The sequence below is a fragment of the Erithacus rubecula genome (assembly GCF_903797595.1).
Source record: "Erithacus rubecula genome assembly, contig: scaffold_478_arrow_ctg1, whole genome shotgun sequence".
NCBI classification, from domain to species: domain Eukaryota; kingdom Metazoa; phylum Chordata; class Aves; order Passeriformes; family Muscicapidae; genus Erithacus; species Erithacus rubecula.
In genome coordinates this window covers 1-24802 of record NW_027635862.1, presented here as the reverse complement: position 1 = coordinate 24802, position 24802 = coordinate 1, and the positions used below count along the sequence as shown (strand labels likewise).

The window sequence follows — 24802 nt, the reverse complement described above, 5'->3', positions numbered from 1 at the left end:
ACAAGATTTTTTGATAGTAAGGAGAGAGCAGTGCAGCATTTTTGGACTGACAATGTATCCTACTGTTGTTTCAGCAGACTGCTTCGAAGAGCTGACAATTTCAGCAAGAGCTCTTCAACCCCCATTGACAATTCCACAAAATACTCAACTGGCAAAAGCAGTAGCTCTGCCATCGCATCCATTGGAGCATCAAGCAATGCTGGTGATGGGCGAAGGGCATCCACACTACAATGACCATGTCGAAGTACACGCATTATGGTTGAAGTACATAACCCGTGAACAGCCAACTATTACTTGGGACTTGATAGACCATAACAGGAAAACAACCATCACAAGGATGGTGGACACTGAAGCTGATGTGACACTGATTTCATATATTTTCTGACCTCGAGAATGGAACTTGACTGTACCTTTGGACCAAATCACAGGCATTGGAGGAAGTTCTGTATGCCTCCAAAGTGAAAATTCAATAACATTCAAAGGACCCGGACAGAAGACAGCTATTATTCATTCATTTATCATGCAAAAGCCATTCACTGTATGGGGAAGAGATCTCCTTTCACAGTGGAACATGTACCTGACAAAGGATTTTTTTTTTGGTGAAAGAACAACTAGAAAAAGGACACATAAAACCGACAAACAGCCCTTGGAATTTTACAGTGTTTGTCATTCAAAAAAAGTCTTCTGGATCGTGGAGATTGCTTCACAACCTCAGAAAATTGAATGAAATAGTGGTGGAGATGGGACCTCTACAGCAAAGACTTCCATCACTCATGATGATTCCCAGAGACTGGCCTCTTGTTATTATTGACCTCAAAGACTGCTTTTTCAGTATTCCACTTCATGAAGACAATGCTCACCGGATGGCATTTTCTGTTCCATGTTTGAACAGAGAGGAGCCGATGAAGAGGTATCATTGGGTTGTTTTACCCCAAGGCCTCAAGAACTCGCCAATGATTTGTCAATGGTATGTGGCACAAACTTTGGCTCCAGCAAGACACAAATATCCCAAAACAAGAATCGTACACCAAATGGATGATTTGCTCATTGCTCCGTCAACAAACCGAGAACTGTAAGAAGTCCATGCTTGTGTGATTGAAGAAATAAAAAAAGCAGGACTCGAAGTCAGCACTTCAAAGACGCAAGAAATCGCACCCTGGAAATACCTTGGATGGAAAATCACCGAACAGACAATCAAACCTCAAAAATTAGAGATCAGCTCAAAAGTCAACAATCTCCAAGACCTGCAGCAACTCCTTGGAGAGATCAACTGGAGGAGATCAATTTTGAGAATCACGAATGAAGACCTTTCATCGTTGTTCGATCTTCTGAAAGGAGACAACAACATCAAATCCCCCAGGACACTTATGCCAGAAGCACAAGCAAACTTGCAAAAAGTTGCAGAAATTATACAAGACAGACAAGCACACCGATATGTGGATTCTTTACCATTCCATTTAGCAGTATTGGGAGAAGAAACACAGCTATATGGTTTGATTTTTCAGTGGGACAAACCCAAAAAAGACTCTACTTTAATTATATAATGGATTTTCCTATCTTACAGATCTTCAAGGACAATTCTTACAGATTTAGAAATGACAGCACAAGTGATAATAAAGGAAGAACAAGGTTGATGACAATAATGGGCAAGGACTTTTCAATGAACAATGCAGCAAGGACCACAGATTTCTACAATACCAATGAATCAAAAAATGAATGAGGCAGCAGCTTGGCCTCAATCTCAACAAGTAACACCTTTGAGCAGACAAATTCCTATAGAGACACACAGACCTGCAACAGCAGCTCAAGATACTTTAGTTGATTGGGTAAATATTAGAATGGACTTGACAAGAAGCAGAGAATGTCCTGCAATTGGGACTGGTGAAATAGCCATGCCAGTGAATTATGACCCACAAGGACAAAACCCAAGATGGCAAAAATTAAATCATGATTTAGTTAAAAATTTTATTAAGGCAATTAGAGATTATGGATTGGGATCTTCATATTTTAAACCGTTTTTAAAAGGTATTTTCAATGAATATGACTTGACTCCATATGACATGAAATCTCTTGTGTCATTGATACTTACTGACACACAAGGACTTATGTGGGAGAGCAGATGGAGAAGAACTTTGGAGGAGCTGCAAAAGAAATACCAAGGTGATGCTCATGCTAACCTCACCATGGCAGAATTAGCAGGAGACCCTCCTCACAATGATCCAGCACAACAAGCCCTCAGGATTCCAAGGGGAGTGTTGGCAGACATCAAGGAAAAAGGATGTGAACTTCTCTTCAAACAAGATACAAAAGACTTAAGGACTGACAGTGAAACATGATTGTTTATATGCTGTTGTATCTTATCTTTTGTCAACTATGTTAGGTAACATAGTGGATTGACCAGTGATGCAGCCAAGGGAGAATGTTTGGGAAAATTTAGCATGGACAGTGGGGTTGGAAAGAGTTTGTTTGAGGCATTCCAGGCAAAGAAGCCATTTTCAACATGTCTGGTGGGATTGCCAGTGAAAGAATGGTCCATTCCGGAGGGTATCCCTTCATGGGTGATGTGAGTTGTGACAACTCCAGTGGACGGATGGCATGTATGGGTTCAATTTCTCCCTGTGGCCTTTTTCAAACCAAAAGAATTAGAAATTTTTGGTTCGACAATGGATTTTTGAATTATATTTGATGTTTTAGGGGTGACAGAGAACCAAGCAATGGATGTTACTCCGAATTAGAATGTATATAGCAATTATATTGTAGTCTCAAACAAACCATCCTTCTGAGGTCTAGCACAGTTATCGTGCCTGGATGGTCTGTTTGACCTTTTTGATCTTTAACCTTTGTAAAAAGAAATTTTGAAAGTAGGTTTTTATATATTAGTGGGGCTTGTTGCTATTCTCATTGCTTTGCCATGCATCCTCCCATGCACTCAGCGCGCCTTGAACAAAGCTGTGAAAAGGGTGTTCTTGGTGCAAGCAGTGGGGGGAGATGTGGGAACCCAGGGCGTACCCCTGGCCTCCTTGGAGGTCTCAAAACTGCCCTGTCAAGGGTCTCAAAGACCTCTGAGTGAGACCCTGGTGTCACAGGTGCTGAATTCTAACCCCTGGGGGAAGTTGTCAGCACAAGGAGAATGGAAACAAGCTGCCAAAATTAGTAAAGTGTAAATTAGAATGTTAGAACGTAGATAAATAGGTTTTTTTGAATGTTTATGATAAGGGACACGTGGCCAAGATGGAGAATTTGGGGGGTGGACACCTTTTCCTCCTTCTTCTCCATGTCACCCATGTTGGGTGACACGTTGGCACTCTTGGATTGGATGGGGTCAGGGCTGGACCATTTAATAAAATTGTATTGTATTGGTAAAATTTTGCAAACATATAACACGTAGTACAAACTATATAAGATCAGCCCTGCCTTCACCAGGCAGATTCCACCATGGATGCCAGGCTGAGCAAACCCTGCTGGCCAGGCAAAAAGTCTCTGAGATATGAAACAATAAACAATCCTTGGAACAAGAGAAAACCAATCTCTCTTCAGCTGCTTCAGAGAAAACCAGGGTTTGAACCACCTTCGTGTCTCTCTGGGGTGATCTCGGGGCAAAGGAGAAACCTCAGACTGGGACATATATCAGGAAGACTCAATACTGGAGCTGTCATGAGTGTTTCTTTTATCTCCTTGAATCCTTCCTCATCTTGTTTGGTCCATTTTAATTTATCAGTAGTGAGCTTTTCATATAGGAATTTTACCTTTTCACTATATCCTTCAATACACTGTCTGCAATATCCCAAAAGTCTCAGTAGCTGCCTTATTTTCCTTTTTGTTTGTGGGGAGGGTAGGGCAACAATCTCTGCTACTCTTTCAGGGTCTAACTTCTTTTTCCCTTTTGTTAGCCAATGTCCCAGATATTTAACCTCAGGTTCAGTAAACTGGAGTTTTGACTTGGAAACCTTTAATCCTTTGTCCCCTAGGAAATTTAGTAATGCTATGGAACTTGTTCTTATATCTTCCTCTTTTGGACCTGCTACCAGTAGATCATCCACATTTTGTAAAAATTTGGTCCCTTCTACTTGCACAAACTGACTCAGCAACTGTTGGCTGAACAGGTTTGCTGAGTCTAGAAACCCCTGTGGCAAAGGAGTCTCCTTGTGTTGTTGCTTTCTGTTTGTATCTGGATCTTCCCATTGAAAAGCAAAGTAGTCGCAACTGTCTTCGGCTAGGGTGCAGGCCCAAAATGCATCTTTTAAACCTACACTATGCCAGGTATCTTCAGGAGAAACATTATTTAATATAGTGTATGAATTTGAGGCAGTAGGAAATAATGTTCTAGTTCTCCACTTCACAGCTCTCAGTCTTGTACTAACCTGTAGCTACCATCAGTCTTCCGTACTGCCGAGACAGGAGTGTTATGTCTAGACATGCAGGGTTTCAAAGCCCCCTTTTTCAATAGGTCTTCTATTACAGGTTTCAATCCTTTCCTTCTTTCCATAGGAATGGGGTATTGTGTAATTCTAATGGGATCCTCTGGCCTATCAATTTCAATGTGAATCTGCTCCATTTCTAGTTTTCCAGCTTCCATTTGGGTGTGCCAGACTTTAGGATCTATTCTTTTCTCATCCTCTATTGTTAATTTATATGGACTTACCATGAGCCGGGATCCCTGTACAATCAGACTTAATTCCAAAGCTACCATTAAATCTCACCCTAGCAAGTTATAATAAGCTTCCTCGACTAATAGCATATTCCCTAAACAAAACCTGGTCTCTGATTCTATTTCTACATCTTTAATTACTGTAACCTTGACTGGTTCCCCTTTTGCCCCAATAACCACCATAGTATCGTTGCTTCTAGTACATCCTGGGGGCAACTGCTGAACAGTACTTTGCTCAGCTCCTGAATCCACTGTGAATATGAATTCAAGTTTTTGGGTTCCCGTTCTCAGCTTTACCAGGGGCTCTCTGGATGGTCTGTACCCTAAATGAGAAAGCCCCTGACACGTCTTATCTTCCTGGAAAATCTTCTTGTCTCTCATCCTCTTCTAACACTCTCTCTTGAAATGGCCTTTTTTCTTACAATAGAAGTACTCTGGTGCATCCCTTTGATTGTCTGTGTTCTTATGGGAGAGGCTTCGTTTCTTCTGAGGTTGACCGTTCTGTGTTGGTTTCACATTATCTTGGACCCTCTCCTGCTTTTGTGCTTCCCTCACAGCTGCTACCAACACCTTTACTTGTGCTTTCTGCTGCTCTTCTTCCCTTCTCATATAAACCTGCTGCACTTCTCTAAGTGGGTGCTATAACCCTTTTTCCTGCCATCCTTCTATTTTCTCGAACTTCCTTTGTTATGCCTTCCCATGGTCTCCCAACAAACTGTGTTTTTAAAAGGACTTCCCCGACTGGGGAATCAGGGTCCGTTCCTGAATACATTCGGAGACTTTTTCTCAACCACTCCAACGATTCTGAGAATGGTCTTATTTCTGCCCAGTTTGAATTTTGTTTCATGTTGTAAAGAATGTATCCTATCAATCATATTTTCTAAATTAAACCAGTTGCTGTGTGCCCAATCTTCTCCCCCTTGGGAGGGTCTGGTGTTATATTTAGCTAATAAAGTGAAAAACACAGCTTTATCTTTTACATTATGATTTTCAGTAATTTTTGCTAGGGGGAAAAAAACACTTCAGGGAGTTCAACACTTAGTTACATGCACAACTTTCACTGTGCTCAGCCCCCTCTCTTCCCTGGGTGGGTGAAGAGACCACCCTGCTTGGGAGGTGCTACTGTAGTCACAAAACCAGCTTGTCTCTTCGTGATCCCAAACAGTCAAAAAATGGAACAAAACAAAACAAAAAACAAACCAAACAAACAACCAACCAAAACCCCAACAATAACAACAATAACAGAGTGTGCACTATGAATTTCAGTTGTTTTGTGAGGGGGAATGTAAAACCACTAAGGGAGGTCAACACTTAGTTACACACACAGATTTTGCTGTGTACAGCCCCCTCTCTTCCCTGGGTGGGTGAAGAGACTAGAGTTACATACACAAACAAAAAACAACAAGAACAGCACAGTTCTGCCTTTTGTACCAAGAGATCTTTTGTGAATTTCTGAAGACAGAGCCCTCAAACGAGCGTAGGGATGCTTTTCACACAAGTGCGTGCAGTTTGCGGGAAATCTGAAATGCCCCCCTTGCTTTCTAGTCTGACTCACCCTGTCGAGGTGGCCAATTAGGTGTGGCTGAGGCAAGACATCCTTCTCCTCTTACAGACTACACAAAACCAGCAGCCCTTCAGTGTGTCAGAAATCCTGTCCATGACGCCAATTTAATGTCACTATCAGCTCAACCTGAGCGGGAGTCGTGATGGTTCTTTTGACCCCAGGGTGTAAAAGACAAAAAGCAAGATACTCAGGTTTTATTCAACAGAAAGCAGTAATGCAGTTTATTGCGTGTTAGCAATTCAGTTTTGTGATAGAAGAGAGAGAGAGAGAGAGAGAAAGAGGTAAAGGAAACGAAGTAAAAGGGGAGAGAGAGAGAGAGAAAGGATGGGATATAGCTACCAACAGATGGGATGCATCCTTGTGGTCATCCGATGATAGATGCATCTTCAATCCATCAGGGAGAAAGAGATCTCAAAGTCTCTTTAAAAAAGTCACTTTTCATAGTACTTTTTCAAAGCGAGTGGTCTCTGGCCAAAAGATGGGGAGATTTATGGACTATTGTATGAGGAGATCGTCACTCCATGAAATAGGTGCAGGAACAGGGTGCTTTCCGTGCTCTTGAGAGCAGCGTACCATGGCATGCTCCAAGCACACCAACAAACAGTCCCTTGGCAAGCATTCACCTCAGCCAGGCCAGAACTCATGTCCAGAGTGAGTGGTGGGGTCCTGGGGTCTCAGTCTCTGATGATGCTGGCGAGGCAGATCAGAGAAAATTTGGACCAACTCTTACAGGGAGGAAGGGGGAATCCTTCTTCAGCCAGCTGCAACCAAGCTGCTTTTCGGAGGGGCAGGGGCTGGCTGTTGTGGAGCTGGCTGGGAGGGATGCAGTAGCATAGGCCTGATGAGCTGTGCCCATGTCCCATAGGAATGCAAGCATACTACCCACCAGAGTGGATCCTCTTTGGCTGCTATGAGGGCCAGCCAGCCACCATCTGGTCCCTGGGCATCCTGCTCTATCATCTGGTGTGCGGGCACCTTCCTTTCAGAACCGGAGAGGACATCGTCCGGGGCCAGCTCTTCTTCCCGCCCCACGTGTCTCAAGGTGGAGATGTGCCTTCAGGGCACGGGAACAAGAACAGGTTTGGGAGTGGGCAGTTGGCACATCAGCATCCTGTTCTTGCAGCTAACGAGGAGGTTGATCTCCTGGGCTTCGCAGGAGGAGGTGGCACGTGTGTCTCTGTGCTGCTCACCTCCGAAAGGGAAGATGGATGGGAGGCTTTGGGTGCAGCTCTGAGCACTCCTAGTGTGGCATGGGCACTGTGGAATCTGGGAGAGCATGGCCAGGAGTTATCCAGCATTTTCTGGTTTCTCTCTGCAAAGTGCCAGCACCTCATCAGGTGTCTGCAGACAGTCATGCCTGGAAGACCTTGTAGAGCATTCTTTGCTGCAGAAGCCCCACCTGGCCCAGGAGACAGCAGAGATCCATCCCTCTGCACAGTAGGATGCAGGAGCCCAGGAAGTTCCAGCTGCTCACGTCTTGTGGTGCTCAGAGAAATCCCCAGAGCTTTTCCGTGTGGCCGTGGCACGGAGCAGAGAGCGCGGCCCAGGAGATACTTCCATGGGTCCCCGGTGAGTTGTGGACGGAGCAGCTCAGGGCTCCCCATCTTATTGGAGAAGTCGTGGCACAGTGTGGTAAAGTTGCCCCGGACTGGAAGAGGGAAACATCCCCCTGCAGCTCAATGGCATCACGATATCCCTGCAAGCCGAGGCACAGCTGGCGTGTTCTTCTGGAGCACGACATGGAGCTGGAGAACGCCATCCTGGAGCTGGCTGCTGGCGGGGCAAAGCCGATGGGCTTTGGTTGCGGCCCCTTCCCGGAGGACACACTCTGCACCCCGACAAAATCAAGATGAGTTCCCAGCTGGCACAGGGGTGGGGACGATGCTCGTGCTTCCAGGCACGGCAGGGCTTGGCCCGGCCACGCACCGCAGGTTCCCTGCTTGGTGGCAATGGGGAATATTAATCTTTCTGTCACCTGCCCAGCTGCTTTTTGTCGGGACAGGGGACTGGTGTTGTGGAAGGGGAGCTGGCTCCTGGCCTTGCTGACAGTTTCTGCCAGCATGCCTGCCACAGACTGGGGTGGGGGCAGCCAGCCTGACCAAAGCATCCATCTGTGTGGATGGGGAGCAGCAGAGAGGGAAGGGTTCTGAAGCCATGCCCCAGCTGCTCTGCTTTGCAGGCCCTTGAGGAAGAGATGGACTCACAGGTGGGAAAGGTGGGGTTTGTCCCCACCCGTGGAGAGGTTTCATTCTCACATGTAGTGGTCAGACCTTCCCCAGGCCTGTGAAACTGTCATAACCTTTGGCGCTTTTCCTTGTTTCCAGGTCTTGTTCGGAATTCACTTTGATGCAATTGTTCTTTGTTTTTTCCAGGAAGATTGCACCCGGTGCCTGGACCGGGTGGGGAAGCGCTGGCTGCCATCCGTGGAGCCTGTCCAGTGCCGGGGCTACCCCCAGGGGGCCACAGTGTGTGGGGACATCCCCTTCAGGAAGGACGAGGAGCTCGTGTGGGATCAGCTCCTCTCCTGGCAGCAGGTCTCCAGAGGTGGGTACCCGGCTCCACAGCACAGGTGGCAGAAGGGCTTGGGGCAGAGGGCAGCGGGCACACGAGAATCTCGCTCTTGCAGCTGCTGAGGAGGTTGCTGTGCCATGCTTAAGCAGAAGCGGTGGAGCGTGGCCTGCCATGCTGCTCTCCTCTAAAAATGAGAGAATGGTTGGGAGGTTTGGGCTCTGAGCACAGCCAGCTGCCTGGCCCACGCACAGGCCATGGTGGGACACGGGGGACAGGAGCCTGCTGCCACTGACCGTGGCTTTCTGGTTTCTCTGCCCAGGCTACCAGCACCTCATGCCATGGAAATGGCACCACTCGGCCTGCCAGTCTGGGAGGGCTGGAGGGCGGCGGGTGTTCACTTGCTGTCAAAAATAATTTTTTTCTTGTCATTATCATCATCATCAGAGTGTTTCTTTCATCCTTTTCCAAGCTTTTGGCCTCCCTTCTTCCATGGAAATATTTTTCTTTCCTTCCTCAGCCATTTGGTGGCTTTTGGGATGGGGGGGGTTAAGCAGCCTGAAAAATTCAACAACGGCTCCTGTTGCCAACTGCAGCAGCCCTTCAAGAACCCTGAGCTTCCAGCAAGATCTGTGTGTGCCTTGCAAAAGGGAGTGGCTTGCAGGGATGGAGCTGTCAACCCCCTGCAAAAGCTGGGAGGAAATTAGAAGCAGCAAAATTCCATTTTGGCTCAAAGGCTGCCCAGATTCTTCATGCTTTCCCTGTATTCCAAGATAGGCAGGCAGGGCTGGACTCCAGCAAGGTTCAAGCTCTTGGTGCTCCCTGGCATCAAAGACATCAAGTAAACTCTTGTATGCACTGATTGCAATAAGGGAACTGAAGCAAAAAAGATGTCAGAATGGTCAGGCAGGTGAAGCAGCTGGGCTGGGGTCCCTTGCTGTCTTTTCTCCCTGGCACAGCTCAGCTCACAGACTCTTGGGCTGGGGGTGGGGCTGCTCTGCTTCTGCCAGCACCATGGCCCTGCTCTTGGACAAACAATTTTCTCCTAGGGGAGCCCTGCATACTTCTCCACACACCTTTCATAAAGGCCATAAAACCAACTGCAAGCATTCTGCCTACAGCAGCTTTCCACACAGGGCTGCAGAAATCCAGGACAACTGCAAGTGAATGCTGGAAGGGTTTTGTCCAGTTCCTTCCAGCAGAATTCTCCATGATCTGATGCAATTTTACTCATATTTAACATGAGAGCATGTTTGATGATGAATAACAAGCCTTGGGAGCATGAGGTACAGGGCTAACATGTGAAAGCATGAGCCTATCCTCCAAAGTGATCCATTTAATTGTCCATTTTGTTACTCTTCCACACTTGCTTGGAGGCAAAACAGGCATGGGATGCACTATGGTCCTTGCAGGTCAGCAGGCTGGCAGTGACAAAACAGGCAATCTGCTTCATTGTGAGCTACTACAGAGCTACATCCCAATGTGGGATTGTTAACAGTTCTTTTCCTGCATGAGATACAAAAAGAAGGTCCCAAATGATCATGTTGCAAGCATGCAGTAAAGAACTGATCCTGCTATCCTAGTGAAGCTTTGGCAATTACACTCTTCCCATTCACCTTTATACAAAGACACTTCAGGTTTCTCCCCACACTTGCAATGCTGGCAGTCGCTGTTTACCATTTACTGTTCTTCCCCAGAGAGTGATGGTACAGCTACTGCTTTGAAACAAAAGGCCCTGACATCTGGATATCCTGAAGGAGCATGAAATGCTGATTAAGTGTTAATATTGGTAGCTACCCAGATCTTCACTTACCAGTACTCTCAAGCACCAGCAGGAGGGCCAGGCATCATTCTGTCCGTGGATGTTCGTATTGTTGGTGTGCAAGAGCAATGACTTTGAGGAGGGATAAAAATGCCCCTATTCAAACAGTGGGTGTGCAAGGAGATGTGAAGTTTCACTGCCTTTTCTAGGATATTTTAGAAAGATCTAAGAGACTATCAGGGCATGGAGAGGGTCCCTGATTTTGTCTCCAGAGGAATCCCCATAGGACACATGCACTCTGCTGGTGATGGCAACCCCATAAGCTCACAGACTAGTTTTCACTGCAAACACGCCACCCTTCCTGGGCTTTACTAGGCCAGGACTAGACCCATAGCTAAACAAGCACATAGAGTTTGACATACTGTTTTCCCTTCAGAAAAACTAACACATTCACATACATTTTCTTCTGTAACATCAGAAGCTGGTAACCAGGAGGATTTTGCTGTCAAAAGGCTACGGTTTGCATTGGGCCCAAAAGTGTTTTTCCCAAAGGCAAAGCAAATTGAAATGTGAAGTTTAAAATCTTAAAATGATGATGAAAGGAAACTGCAAAATCATTTCTGGAAAGGCAGCACAGTCAATGATCATACAGCCCACCAAGAGCTGCAGCTGAATCCAGAATTGCATGTTCCAATTATTCAGGAATTCATTACACTGGCAAGCACTGATCCATGGTAACCAATGATCCCATTCCCCTGGGCTGAATGGATCCCAGGCTGGGATAAAGATTTGAGAAACCATTGACAAATGTTATTGACCTCACAGTTCACTCATCCTTCTGCAAACAACTGGGATTGAAGACACCTCTGAGACAGATCTGGGTCAGATTGCAAAGGAGCAGAGCTTTGTGATTTGGGAACACTTCTCTTTGTTTCTCTGCGCAGGCCTTTTGTGAGCACAGAATACATCTAACAAGAAAATTTAGACTATACAGGATCTGTTGGTTCCATTATTCCCCAAACATGTCAATGGGTGGCCCCATTAAAATTCCAAGTTATAAACTTGGAATTAGCAGCACAAAGGACACAACATGCAAAAGAGGAAGAGGAGAGGCCAAGTGAAGAAAGAATATGGTGAGACACTGGCACATCAAGTGAGCTGCACTCTGATAACCTCCAAACTATTAGGTCCTGGACTCACATCCTCTGCTTGTTTGTTTAAAAAATAATTTATTTAAAATATAAAAATCAAAACGTGATCAGAATAAAATATATACAATTCAAAATAAATCATCAAAATTTAAAAAATACAATCAAGATACATTTATTAAAACCTTCAGCTAACTATCAGAACATATGTACATCTGTAGCTACACCGGCTAATGCATAAATCCTTTTCTTCAAAAACTCTTTGGATAGGCAGCAGCTTCTTCCTGAGCTCAGAGGAAAGAGAACTCTTCTGGTCCAGAGGCAAGGACTATGTGGCTAAGGCAATATAGGAAACTTCCAGGAAAACCTTCTTGGCAAGAGTCAGGTCTGCAAAGTGAAGACACAAAATGTAACAGAGGTCGCAATGCAAACCTAATGCATGAAGGTCCCCATTCCATGGGATACATTTCCTGGAAACCTCTAAATAGCTGCCCAGGGAAACATGCTCCTGCCAGCAGCCCCTCGGGGCAGGCCAGGGCCACACCCTGACCCACTTGCACAGAGCTCCCAGGGCAACAGCCTGGCCTCTGGGCTGCCCTGGGACAGCAGGGAGCTCAGAGCCCTGTGCTTCCAGCAATGGCTCAGCTGCACATGCAGCCTCCTGCTCCTCTCCCTGCCCCACAGCTGAGCAGCCCTGCAGCTCCACGGGGCCCTGGGAGCAGCACAGCTCATGGCAGGGGGCACCTGCAGGGCAGAACTGTTCCCTGGCAATGTGCACAGGCTCTTCAGGCTGCCACAAGACCCTTCCTCCTGCCAGAGAGCGGCCCAGCTCCCACCTTACCTCTGTGTGAGGCTGAACCATGCTGGGCCTTCACCTTGTCCTCAGTCTGGAGTTGCTTCAGGCCCCCTGAACTAGGAAGGGCAGTGGAGAGAGCAGGGGCAGATGCACATCCTTCCTCAGTATTTTGTCATTTTTGGCACAGCTAAAACGTCAAATCCGGTGGTGTCCATCTCATCACTTGGTCAGCTTGCTGGAGAACACCAAGCCTTCACCAGCGCAAAATGCTGCAGAGCTTTACCCACACATGTGGGGGCTGGCTGGCAGCACACTTCTTCATTTTGGTGCCCATCACCTGGTAGAGGGCAGAGGTGAGCCTGGTGAGCACTGTGCGGACCTTGGCGCTGTGGAAAGACAGTGCCTTGTTCTCCAGCAAGGACCAGAGCACGGGCAGGGCGCAGCGCTGGATGACTTCAGGGCTCCTGGCATGAACTTCTTCCACCAGCTCTGCCGGGACAGAGACACAAGACTCTTATCACCAACCCCTATGTAAACAAAGATCTACCCCTAGTTTTGCTTCTTGGAAGCCTCTCTGGCTAAGAGCAGTGAAATAGCACACAGAGTCCCACGATCCAGAAATGGCCAAAGCAGCTGATCCTCCCCAAAACAGAACCACTAACTCCTCAGGACTAATTTCTCCAAATGGAGCCTCGTAACTGTGGCAGAATTTGTACATGTACTAGATCATTTCACAATCTGTTTCCGCATCAACAAAGACTGAAATGTCAACATGCCTTTTATTTCCATTTAGAAGTTTTCTAAACCCACACTGAAGATTTGGAAATGCATTTGGCATGCATTGGAAATAATTGAGAGATTTCTAACACAAAGATGATTCCATTTTGGTGACCCATGATGTCAAGTGCCAAAACTCTAATCTGGCTCTTCCCTTTGCTCAGTGGCACATAGTAAAAGGCAGTATTAGACCACACTTTCAAACTCTAGCCCACAGAGATGGGTGTTGCTTGACAGTTGGATTAGAAACATCACTGACTAGCTGGTGTCATTGGTAGAATGTTTTTGTGGTTTCCGACAAACAGCTGTTTCAAACCTCAGGGTGTCTTAGATAATTACCCAGACCCCATTGCTGTGGTATTTGAGCATTTCCACATTTTAATGGCATTTTCCCTTCCAATGTTAACGGCATTTTTTTACAATATGCACTGAAATACCAGAATAGAGAGAGAAAAATGCTACACAAGGGTCTGAAATTTAACCAAAACACGAGTGTTTTCTTACATTCTCCCTGAAGCCTGCTCCCTGCTAATTTTCTGAACTGCACTATATGAAACACAGCCAAAAATTTACTAACCAACAGGCTCCTTGCATGCAAAATAACTCCAAAACTAAATTCCCTCTTCCTGGAGATCTACCTTATTCAAACACTCTTTAAAGGGCCTGTGACATTCCCAATCACTGAACATTGCCCTTTCAAGATTCCAATGAAGATACAAAGTGTATGAAACTTTCCATTTAGAGATGCTGGCACACTTAGCAGTGAATTTAGCCCCAGTTGAAGCAAGGCTATAAAGCATCTTGTCTACTGTATATTAAGATTATCATTTTTACATTCCTTGCTGACATAGCAAGCTCCTTGAGGAATATATTATCAGCTGCATTTGCAGCATTTTGGACAGCACTGACACAAGAAGACACTGTTTGAACATGCTCAGTCCAATGCCACTTTGACAGCACAGGCAGGGAGCCTCAGCACTCTGCTTCTGCCCCTCTGCCACCAAAGGCTGCCTTGCACCAAATCCGTGCCTCTAATCTGTGTGTTGAGTTTTGACCTAAGCTGTGACCCCCAGGCACTGCAGGGTTCAGCCTCAAAACATTCCAAGAATAAAACAAAAATTCTGTAAGGACAAAACAAATGGATCCCTGCAACAGCACTTGCCATCATTTTCCCTAAAGGATCATAGATGTCCCCGAGCTTCCAAGAGAGGAGCCAGTTGGGTATTTTTAGCCCCTGCCTTTCCTGCAGGTGGGTTCTGAGATGCCCCAGTGAGAGCTCAGCCCCCAGACCGAGTGCTGCCCCCATCTCAGGTGCTGCACAGCTCTGCAGCAGCCAGGGAAAACCTGCCAAACACACCTGCCATGGGGATTGGGCAGGAGGGACGAGCTCAGCACCCCCAATTTGGAGCAGATGCTCTACTGTCCATTCACAGGCACTCCCTGTAAATACTCCCTGGGAAGAGCTCTTGTCTTAGAAGGGGAGCCCATACCTGTGATCCGCTCTGTGATATCCAGAAGAGCTTGTCCACTCAGTTGACCCCATTGGTGGCTGAACTCTTTCATCAGTGATACTTTGTCTACAGGAGAAACACACGTTTCTGCTCACTCTTCTGAGGTCATAGGAGAAAGGACAGTGGGGAGGGAAAGAGCAGGGCAGCCCCAATATATAAGCTCAAGTAGATTTCTGCTGATTTTTGAATCCTTTTCTTCTTTCCTTCCAGCCTATTTGTGAGGGGTTTAAATTCCCAAAGAAAAGCTCTCCTTTCACATTTGTAAATGCAAAGTTTTCTGCTGTACCAGGAGCTATGTTAAACGTTTCACATCAGGGACCTCAAGAGTTCAACCACACCTAAACAGTGAAAGGGTTTTGCATTCCAGAGCAAAGAGGAAGAAACCCAGACTTGGGATACAGAAAGACACTGAGTCAGGCAGTTCATGAGTTCACAGAGCAGCTGAACTGAAGAAAGTGGAAATTCCCCTTGAAGGTCAGCCTCTTTAACACTCCATTTTTCAGGCATATTTCCCCAGTGCAGCAGTTTCAGAGCTGACATAAATCTCTGCAGCAAAGGAATTTAGAGCAGCCCTTGCTTGTGTACAGCCACCCTGCCCCATGCAACACAGCATGTGGAACAAGGCATCACTGACAGCTTCATTTCTATCTGTTTGTTTTGAGGAAATTAACTTGGTGAATCACAATTTTTCCTTTGAAAAAAAGACAAAGAAGGAAGGTGGAAAATAGGCAGCTAATGCCTACAAATGTGGAGCCTTCCAGGAGGCTGCTCTGTAGAACCTCTGATGGGCCAGTGTCCCTTCATGCCAACAGCAAAGCTATTCATTTGGAAAGTCAAATGAGGTCCAAGGAAACTCCAAAAACCCCTTTGCCTCTGAATTGTAGCAAAGCTCTAGTCCAGGACCTCTTCTCCAGACAAGCAGCACAGAGCCAAGGGCTCCTGGCACTTTTGGGAAAGGCTGACACATTCAAGCCTGTTGGGGGACTGGTGTCTAAGGACTGCACCTCCACAGCTTCTGGTGAATGTGAGCTGGAGCGTTCCACAGGCAGCAAGAGCTCTCCAGGCACTGTGTTCTCTTGTGTTAGAGAGGCAGAGACACAGCTGAGGAGAGTCTATGTCAGGGGTCAGCCTTACCTAAATGAGCAATGGATTCTTCCAGAGCGTTCACAGCTGCAGAATGAACCCCAGGATCCTTTGAGTTCAGGTTCTTTAGTATTCCTTCCACCAAAAGGACGATCACTGGGTTCAAGTCATCTTCCAGGATGGCTATGATTTCTGCCAGCACGTCCAGCGCCATCTGCTTCACTTTCTTGTGAGTGTCAGATATTCTCAGGACAAAATCATCAAAAATCTGTGGAGAGAAGAAGCAGCATGAAAGCTGGATTGAAATGTCCTTGTTTGAAGAGGGGATGTAGAAATGAGCATTCAGTACCCAAGAAGGGTAAACACTATCTTTACCACATGGAATAGAGACAGGGATGGAAATGAGAAGCTGGAGTTGTGCCTGTGCAAGACAGGTTGGAGTTTAAAAATACTTGGTTTAAATCAACCCAGCCTGATCCTTCTCTCAACCATCCAAACCCATGTTGTGTCTAGAGAGTAACTGCCATGCTTTCAGTGGCTGGATTCCCTTCACTTCACCCAGCTGGGGGTAGGAGACAGCAGAAGTTACACCAGTGGAAAATTCTGTCATCATCTGATGAACAGCACCAATAGGCAACTGCTAGATAAATACAGTTGGACTGAAAGAACTTACCCTGAAGCCTGGACCTGAATTAAATTGGTCTGGGTAAGAGGGACCAGCCTGTCCCAAACAGCCAGGATGTAGTGCCAAGACACACTGAATTAACTTTACTGCTACAAGTTGGGAGAGGAGCTAAAGGGAAGGAACAGTGAAGATACCCTACATACTTGGACAATGTTAGTGGCGACAAGCTTGGGGCTGCTTTTGCACAGGTCTAGGAGGAGTGCCACTCCTTCCATCCGTGCCTCAAACCCCTTGGCCTCCAGGAGATCGTAAAGCTTCTGGAGCGTCTCCGTTTCATCCCTGGCTGGAGGTAACGTGACCTGGGCTTTTGGACGCTGTAGGAGGCATCCATCAGAGGTCGACTTCACCCTGGAAATAAAATCAAATTCTGACTTGTTGGTTATATCTGGTAATATCTGCCAGTAATTGTGAGCAAAACATCTAGAGGAGCTTTCCTAATCATGTGATCTCAAGCTAGAAAATCATGAGACTCTGAAAAACAATGTGGACCTCATAACAATCATTATGGGAGACTGCAAGTAACATTCTCGCCAGTGCTTACTCAGGAAAACCAAGGATGAGATGCATCTGATCTATCTTCAGATGGCTTCCCAAGCACACAGGTCACATTGTGGTGTGGGGAAAGAGAGACACTACTGCCAAGTTTAAATGCCTCCTCATACAGGAGGTGTGTGTCTTATAATAAGAAAACTCATTACTCCAGAGAAGTGTCTCTGCACCAGGCATGACAATCTGGAACAGGAGCTCAGATACATCTGAGCAGATGAACAGGGGCATATCTGAAGGATCTAGAAAATCAGTAACAGAGATAAAAAGAGAAGCCAGACATCCCAGCACTACGCTCACATTAAGTTTGTTTTCCTAGAGACTAGATGCACAGCTAAACATACCCACTGGGAACAATTTTGGATCAACCTGCCTCTTCCATGAGCATGGGAAGGTTCTAGCTATGCTACCGAGACATGTGATCACTTTCCTGCCACCCCTGAGCATGACAGAGCTAAATATATCCTCTCTGTTATCAGAGGAGAACAAGTACAAGTAACTCTGTCATTGGCATGAAGAGACAGCAAGGACCAAATCCCTGTCTGAAATGCAGATTGCAGCACAGGGGGAAATCAACCAAACATCCTGTCCATCAAGCAAATTATTTGAAGGACAGGAATATCAAGACAGAATTGAGACATCTGTTGACCAAAGCTGCTCAGGAATTGCCTTGCTACTTACAACTCAAACTTGGTACTGTTTGAGGGTAAGAAAACTATGATTCAGCCAGGCCAAACCACTTGCATGGGAACTGCTTGTTTGGGGAACGGCATCTTGCTTCTAGACTGGGACTTTTCATCAAAACACCCAGCTGAAAAACACTCCACTCAGATACAATAAAACCCGGGTTGAATTTACTTGTCTCATATCTCTGCGGCAGAGATACGGCCCTCTCCTAGCTTGCACAACACTGCCCTTGCCACTGCTATGATTTTTCTGAGCTGCAACCAGTGGGTGTCTTTTTGTCACCTAATTTTTGTGGAAACTCCTCCAGAGAAGTTTGTTCAGTGTAATGCAGAAGTAGACATTATCATGGGGCATGTGTAGGGAAAGGAAACAATCTCTGGCCATCTCTGCCAGAAAGATTTTCCTGAGGAAAAGACATGTCCAGCCTGTCATGTGCTTTGTCACATCTAACAGAAGTGCCCAGTACCGCTGACTAGAAGGCAATGTGGTCTGGGGCTGCTTGGAGCCATCACTCCTCTTCTTCACAGGGCTCTTTACAGAGGGGAGTTCACCCTTCTGCTCTTCCATCCCCTACAAAGACAGAGAGAAACCGCATGGATCTTTAGAATATAAAATAGGAAATTCCCTGTTGAAAACACAAGTTAGAACCAGGATCACTACTACCAAGGCTTAGGGAAACATTTCCTAACTTACAGAAGGAAACAGGCCAGAGATTCAGTGATGCCAACTCTTTGTTTGCAATAGCCCAAGAAAGGTTATGGGCGCTGCCATACTGAGCAGCAGTTTAAAATCCCAAACTCATGAGTCTTGAGCATAAATGGGAATAATGCAAACTGGTAGGCAACGAGTGTTCTTACAGAAAGCAGCAGAAAAATTTGAACTCTTTGGGTTGAGAGGTGTTCCATTGTGTTGGAAGGTAGTTCAGTTCAACCTGGCTCTCCCTGTTCCTGCACAAAGGCACTCCCTTTTATTATGCAGATAAAAAAGAATAAAAAATTCCCTCCCAAACAAACAAATAATTTTGCACCGGATGGTGCTGAATTCACCAAGCTTCTTCCAGCTCCACAGTTTTTGACAGGAGGGCAATATTCCCAGAAGACAGACAGTAATTGTAGTAATTAGGATCGATTTGCACATTTTTTGCAGTTTTGGAAATGTTGTTGGCACTGCTGCTTCCAATGTCTTTTGCACACACTCTTATCTTCAGAAGCACCATTCTCACTTAATTGCTTTACTGGGGGCACAGTAGGGAGGGCGCAGAGGGGGGTTACCCTTAAATGTAAACCCATTTTCTCCTCTTCCCCTTTCCTGTTTGTGACCAATATTCAAAATATTCAAAAGCCCACTTTTTCCCGAATAATATCAGTTCCTCTGTGGTCTGCAGATGAACAGGGATTAACAGCTCATTCCCAGGAGCAAAATGGTTCAGCAGAAGAGGAATGATATAAAGACAGATTTGGTATGTTTGATCTCCTATTAGCAATGGCAATACTTGCAGAAAGGAGACATTTCTCCTGCCAAACACTTACTCTCTTCTTCATTCTTTTCAGAATATCTTCCAGGTCACGGGCAGGAACGGATCGCTCCAAAAGCATTTTACCTTCTTGGTGATTCAGCAACATCTTCACCATCTCCTGTCCATAATGCCTATGGAAAGATGGAAGGAAGGCGAAGGAAGGCAAAGGAAGGAAGGAAGGTGAAGGAAGGAACGAAGGCAGGAAGGAAGGAAGGAAGGCAGGCAGGAAGGCAGGAAGGAAGGCAGGAAGGAAAGCAGGAAGGAAGAAAAAGAAAGAAAAGTGAACAAACAAATGAAGACTGTTAGCAGAAGAGGCTGATACCTTAAATTCATCAGGTGCAATCCTTGCATAAGAAGGCATTGCCTACTCAGTAAAGAGAGAAAGAAAAACACCATTTCATTCTGAAACTGTGGGTGTGCTCCTGAGTAATCAAAGGATCCCACAGAGCATGGAAACCCATCTGCTTTGTTATAAGATCCTATTAGCAGTGCCTTGCTGCCATTGCACAATAATTTGCCTTTCTTTAACTGTCAGGGAAGCCAGAACAAAACATCTCATGCTTCCTATTAATAATTCTATACTATATGTATGCACAGGGGTACTAGTTTCTCTTGTGTCCTTGGCAGCTATTAATGGGAATTTAATAATCAAATTAAGGGAATTTGGTGGTTTGGGTTGATTTTGCCACTAGGAAACCACAGTTTTCTTCAAGAAATTTGGAAGTCATCGAGCCACAGATAACAGTATTCTAGAAATTTGCAGAAGAGGTTTAGAAAGACTGAATACATTGGCTAAAGAGCCTTGAAATATTTCTAGGAAAGCCTTAAGTTAATGAGAAATAGATGTTTGGATCCTTCAGAGAAGAACATTAGACAACACTTTGCCTTTGTATTGTGCACCTAAGACCAAAGAAAACTGTTTGACTGGCTAATCGGAGCTCTTTTGATCTCAGGAAGAATCCTTCAAGTTACAGGAAGTTGGCAATGCTCCTTCTTGCTGGACAACCTCAGATTACCCAGTAGTCACTTCCACAGGCAACCCAGAGCAGTGGTCACAGCACCAAGCCTGACAGAGCTGGAGAAGCGTTTGGACAATGCTCTGGGGCACATGGAGTGACCCTTGGTGTATCCTGTCCATGGCCGGGAGCTGGACTCGATGACCCTGATGGGTCCTTTCCAACTCAGGGTATTCTATGATTCTGTGGCCCTTACCCACACAGTGACAATATTTCCTGTGGTTTCCACTCTTTTGTGGTTTTACCTTTACAGACAGACCCTGACAGTTTTCCTGTGCTAGGAGGTGAACTGAAGATGGTTACCTTGTGTCCTGGTGACGGTCCTGAGCCAGTGTCCCTGCCGCGTGCACCAGCCTCCCAGCCCCGGCTGTGCCTGCGAGCTCCGTGACTCCAATTCTCTCCAGCAAGGACAGCAGCAGCTCGGCCGCACACTTCCGCACCTGCACGTGGCGGCTCCTGGGAAGGGAGAGCAAACACTGGGGCACAGGGACAAGGAGCAACAGCAGCACAGGCCTGGCCAGAGCGAGCTCCCTGTCATTGCTGGGGGAAGGAGGCCTGGGCTTTCCCTGACACTTTAGACACCTATAGAAGCTTCTGTCCTCAGATAAACCCAAAGTTAGCATTGCACACAAGGACTGCCTGCAAGGAAGAGGGAGGAATTCAGTCTCCCTGCACTATGTGATACTCAATTTCTGTCCCACAATTTACTCTGAGAAAAATTAAAGACAGAGATCACATATGAATTCTTTAGAAATGAAAGGCAATTCATGCTGACCCATCAGAGGGCACCAACTACACAGAGCTTCAGCAGGACTGAGGCTCTTTCCAGCCATTTATCCCCAAATCTGCAGACCTCTGGAAAAATAAAAGACAGGGGAAACACGCTGTGGGCCGTGAAGTTGCAGAATATAAAGCAATGCAGCCTGTTTCTTCTGTGAGGCTTGGCAAGGGATACATCTGAATGTTTTACCCTATTCCAAAGCTGAGGAATGAGTGGCAGTCATTTTAGCCAGGTTGTCCTGTTCTAGAGAGTGTCTTTTGGCAATTATCAGGCCCAACACCAACACTCAAGGCAGCATTTGCATCAGCTGTTGCATAGCATTTGGCTTGTGAAGCTGTCTGTAAAATGATTCATCATCTCAAGGCTAACATGAAACACCAGTTTGAATTGAAAGTAGAGCTCAAAGGCCAGGACAGTCATACAAGACTCCTTTTCACAGGAGCTGCACCTGCTGTGCAGGCTGTGCCACACCCAGCACATTCTCCCCCACGTGCTCCATGGTCCAGCAAGTATCCTTCTTATTTATTAAGTTAATAGCATAATGAGGATTCATGGTTTTTCCCAGGGCCTCTGTGGTTAGTGCTGTGAAATATCAAAGAGCGCTCACAGCTGCAATTGCAATTCTTTCCCACAAAAGCACAGAGGCTCTATCCTTAGGCTTTGCAGGCACTTTCACTTCCCCACCATTCACCACATTTAGGCAACTCTGACAGACTGGGAGAACTCCAGGAAGCAGCAGGAAGCTGAGTCATAGGAGGTTTAGGTTGGATATCAGGAAAAGGTTTTCCACCCAGAGGGTGGTTGGGCACTGCAACAGGCTCCCCAGGGCAGTGGTCACAGTACCAAGCCTGACAGAGTTCAAGAAGCATTTGGACAACAATCTCAGGCACATGCTGTGACCCTTGGGGGTGTTTGTGCAAGGCCAGGAGCTGGACTCAATGATCCTGATGGGGCCCTTCCAACTCCCCATATTCTACAGTTCTGTGATCCTGAGAACACATGGGCTGCAGGAGGGCAGAAATAAGGGCCAAGAGGAAAGAAACGAGGAGGACTGGAGAATCCAGTCACTGAGCTGACAGAAGATGCAGGATACAGAACCCTTCCCTCCCACCATTCCCATTCTTTCTCTCATCCCTTGTCCCACCTGCACGCTAGAAGGCGAAGAATATCACTACAAGAAGAACCTACCTGATTCCACTGTCCAGGAGAGAAGTCATTGCTCGTGCAGGAGTCACATTCTCCACCATGATCTTCAGGGTCTGGCTGGCTGCTTTCTCAACAAACTCTGGGGAGTTACGCAGCATCTGGAGAATGACCCGAACCACCTCATCCACCTCAGAGTCCATGTCGTGCTTCAAGGTGGCAAAAAACTCTCCCAGAGTGACAATGGCCGAGTAGGACACCTTTGACCGGAGGTTGGTCACCTGGGGAAGTCATGAGGGGAAACATAAGAATCACTTTGAAAAGGAAACCAGTTGCCTTAGACAAAAGTCCTAGAAGATGATGACATGTCCCACTGTGTCCAGAGGAACGCAAAAGCACAATAAGAGCAAAAGAGCACAAGCACAGAAAGGAATTTACTCTGGCACCAATTTCTGGCCTCAGACCTGCTTAGTGCAGGCCTAAAACTAAAAATTTCACTAAAGTGATTTACTTAACCCTTCTATAATGTCAATTGCTTTGATTTTAGGCCATTGTATTTGAAAAAAAAGAACCAAATAAAAGCAAGGGCTGCTTTCAAACCATAAAGGCACAAGCCATAAGGATAAAGAGTCATGTGCTCCTGTTCAAAAAAGCAACACCAGCAGTTGAAGCACTCAGCCAGGAAACAGAAAACACAGACTCAGGTCTACAGACTAATTTGCAGAGTTGAATTACAGCTCGGGCAGAGATTAGGACTCTGGCAAGTAATATAATTAGTATATATGCTTCTGCATGTGCACATTTCATTATAATGGCAGCTGACTCAAAGATAAGTGTCAGATACCTGACCTACCAGTAAATACAGCTACTTGTGCACACAGATCCTATAGATAGCTGACAGACATTAGAAATACAAGGTATAAAAACAGAAATGAAGGCAGTCTCTGAGCACACATGGAGATGAACAATCACATATCTACTCAACACACTGTGCATGAAGTACAGGGGACAATCCAGAACAATATTCTCACCTCACTGGTAACTGCCAAGCAAATGTCACGAAGTCTTGAAAGCAGGACTTCTGAATGGGACCCAGCCAGGTGTTTGAGGCTGACAAGTCCCTTCTCCTTCACCTCCCTGAAAGGCAAGTACCAAAAAGATTGATTTTTCTCTCCACCCAAGAATTAGGCAGCACCCTCTTAAATTACCATCCTGACAGCTCTGTCAAACAATTGGAAGTACTTTCCAAGGGGTACTTAATGAAATCATTGAGCTCCTTGCCACAGGATGCTGTGGCTGTCAAAAGCATACAGAAATCCACAAGGCAAATAGAGGGGTTTCAGAGTCTTTATTTATGGCTGTTTTAGAAGACAGCCTTTCTAAAATCTCTGTCACCATGTCCAGTCCCTATGTCACTGCTTCCTAGAAGCTGTCAGACTGGCCCATGCTGCTGCTCTGTGTCACCTCCCTGCACCTGTCCCTAAGACACAATCCCACTGGACTGTTACTGGGGCATTTTCCTTCTTTGCCAGCCCCAGCAGGCAGCTCAGCAGTGAGAGTCTGCACTGCTACTCTGGAGCTGAGTTTCCACTCTACAATCTAGGCCTGTCTGCCACCCATTCCACTCCACCTCTGCATTCCCCAAAAAAGCAGCTGGATGACCCAGAAGATTCCACACCTGAGCAAGAACAGTTGAAACTCTACCTTTTTCCAAAATCCCCTACCTAAAACAATCCCCACAACACCAACATGTTATTGAAAAGGTGCAAACAACTCTGTCTCTCAGCAGTTGCTCTGTGCAGACCCTGAGCTACAGGAAGGTGTGTGAGGTATCAGGGCTGCAACACAGGGCTGGAAACTGATCCCACAGGCACCACTGAGTGTCATCAAAATGACAACCAGTATCACCTAACATTTGTAGGCTTATCACCTCTGTGCTTCCTTCTGTCTGTGTTTAATTGTGGAACACATGGTGAGTATTGACCAAACATCTCAGGCCCATATGAAGCAGAGAGAAGGAAAAGGCTGAATTCCAAAAGTGCAAGATTCCTAGAGGATTTAATTTCTATTTCCTTATCTTCAGACATGATCCCTTCAGGAGTAATGACAGGCTAAGGGTCTTGAAAGCACAACTCAGACCATTTCTCAGAAAGAGGAACTCCCTGGAGCTGCTTCTGGGACTCACATGCAGGAAGTCACAGGGAGACCCTGTCACCTGCCATTGCTGTCAGCAGTGGGACCAGAGAGAAATCTTACTCAGTCCCACTGGGCCAGTGCCCCAGGGCACCCAAATCTCTACACTCAGATCTGCTGCCCTCCTGCTTCTGCCTTCAGCCAGCAAATCATCTCATCCCACGGCTTCCCCTCTTCCCTCAAGATTCCCTTTGCAGCTCCATGGAGCAGCAGACAAAACAAGGAAACAGCACAGACCTGCTGCAGCTGGAGCACAGCTGCAGACCAAGGCCAAGAAAAGGCTGCTCTCAAATCTTGATCCTCTCAGTGCCTCTGGAGTGGTTTCCCCAGTGCCCTGTGGCCCTCTGGGCTGTTGGGCCTCAGAGGCACCAGCAAGATTCATCGAACCTCCCTTAGCGCTGAGGGGGAGACAGAGTGAGCGGGCCTTTCTTACCAGTC

The 24802-nt window shown here is 46.2% G+C and overlaps 1 protein-coding gene and 1 long non-coding RNA gene across 2 annotated transcripts in view; one reads left to right on the top strand and one right to left on the bottom strand.

The window, feature by feature from the left end:
- LOC306816270 (TOG array regulator of axonemal microtubules protein 2-like) overlaps positions 1–23375 on the bottom strand; it is a 29046-nt gene extending 5671 nt beyond the window's left edge. Inside the window, exons 1-9 of the mRNA XM_079332735.1 lie at positions 23203–23375; positions 22217–22452; positions 20551–20703; positions 19245–19362; positions 18182–18285; positions 16626–16830; positions 15849–16065; positions 14694–14780; positions 12544–12915 (exon numbers count right to left, since the gene is read on the bottom strand). Of these exons, the coding sequence (XP_079188861.1) occupies positions 12680–12915; positions 14694–14780; positions 15849–16065; positions 16626–16830; positions 18182–18285; positions 19245–19362; positions 20551–20703; positions 22217–22374 (1278 nt within the window). The 5' untranslated portion in view covers positions 22375–22452; positions 23203–23375 and the 3' untranslated portion in view covers positions 12544–12679. The remainder of the gene's footprint in view (positions 1–12543; positions 12916–14693; positions 14781–15848; positions 16066–16625; positions 16831–18181; positions 18286–19244; positions 19363–20550; positions 20704–22216; positions 22453–23202) is intronic.
- LOC306816269 lies at positions 7785–9261 on the top strand. The gene is made up of 3 exons (XR_013777620.1): positions 7785–8528; positions 8669–8756; positions 9043–9261. It is a non-coding gene; the product is annotated as an uncharacterized lncRNA (long non-coding RNA).
- Positions 23376–24802: the final 1427 nt, after the last annotated feature.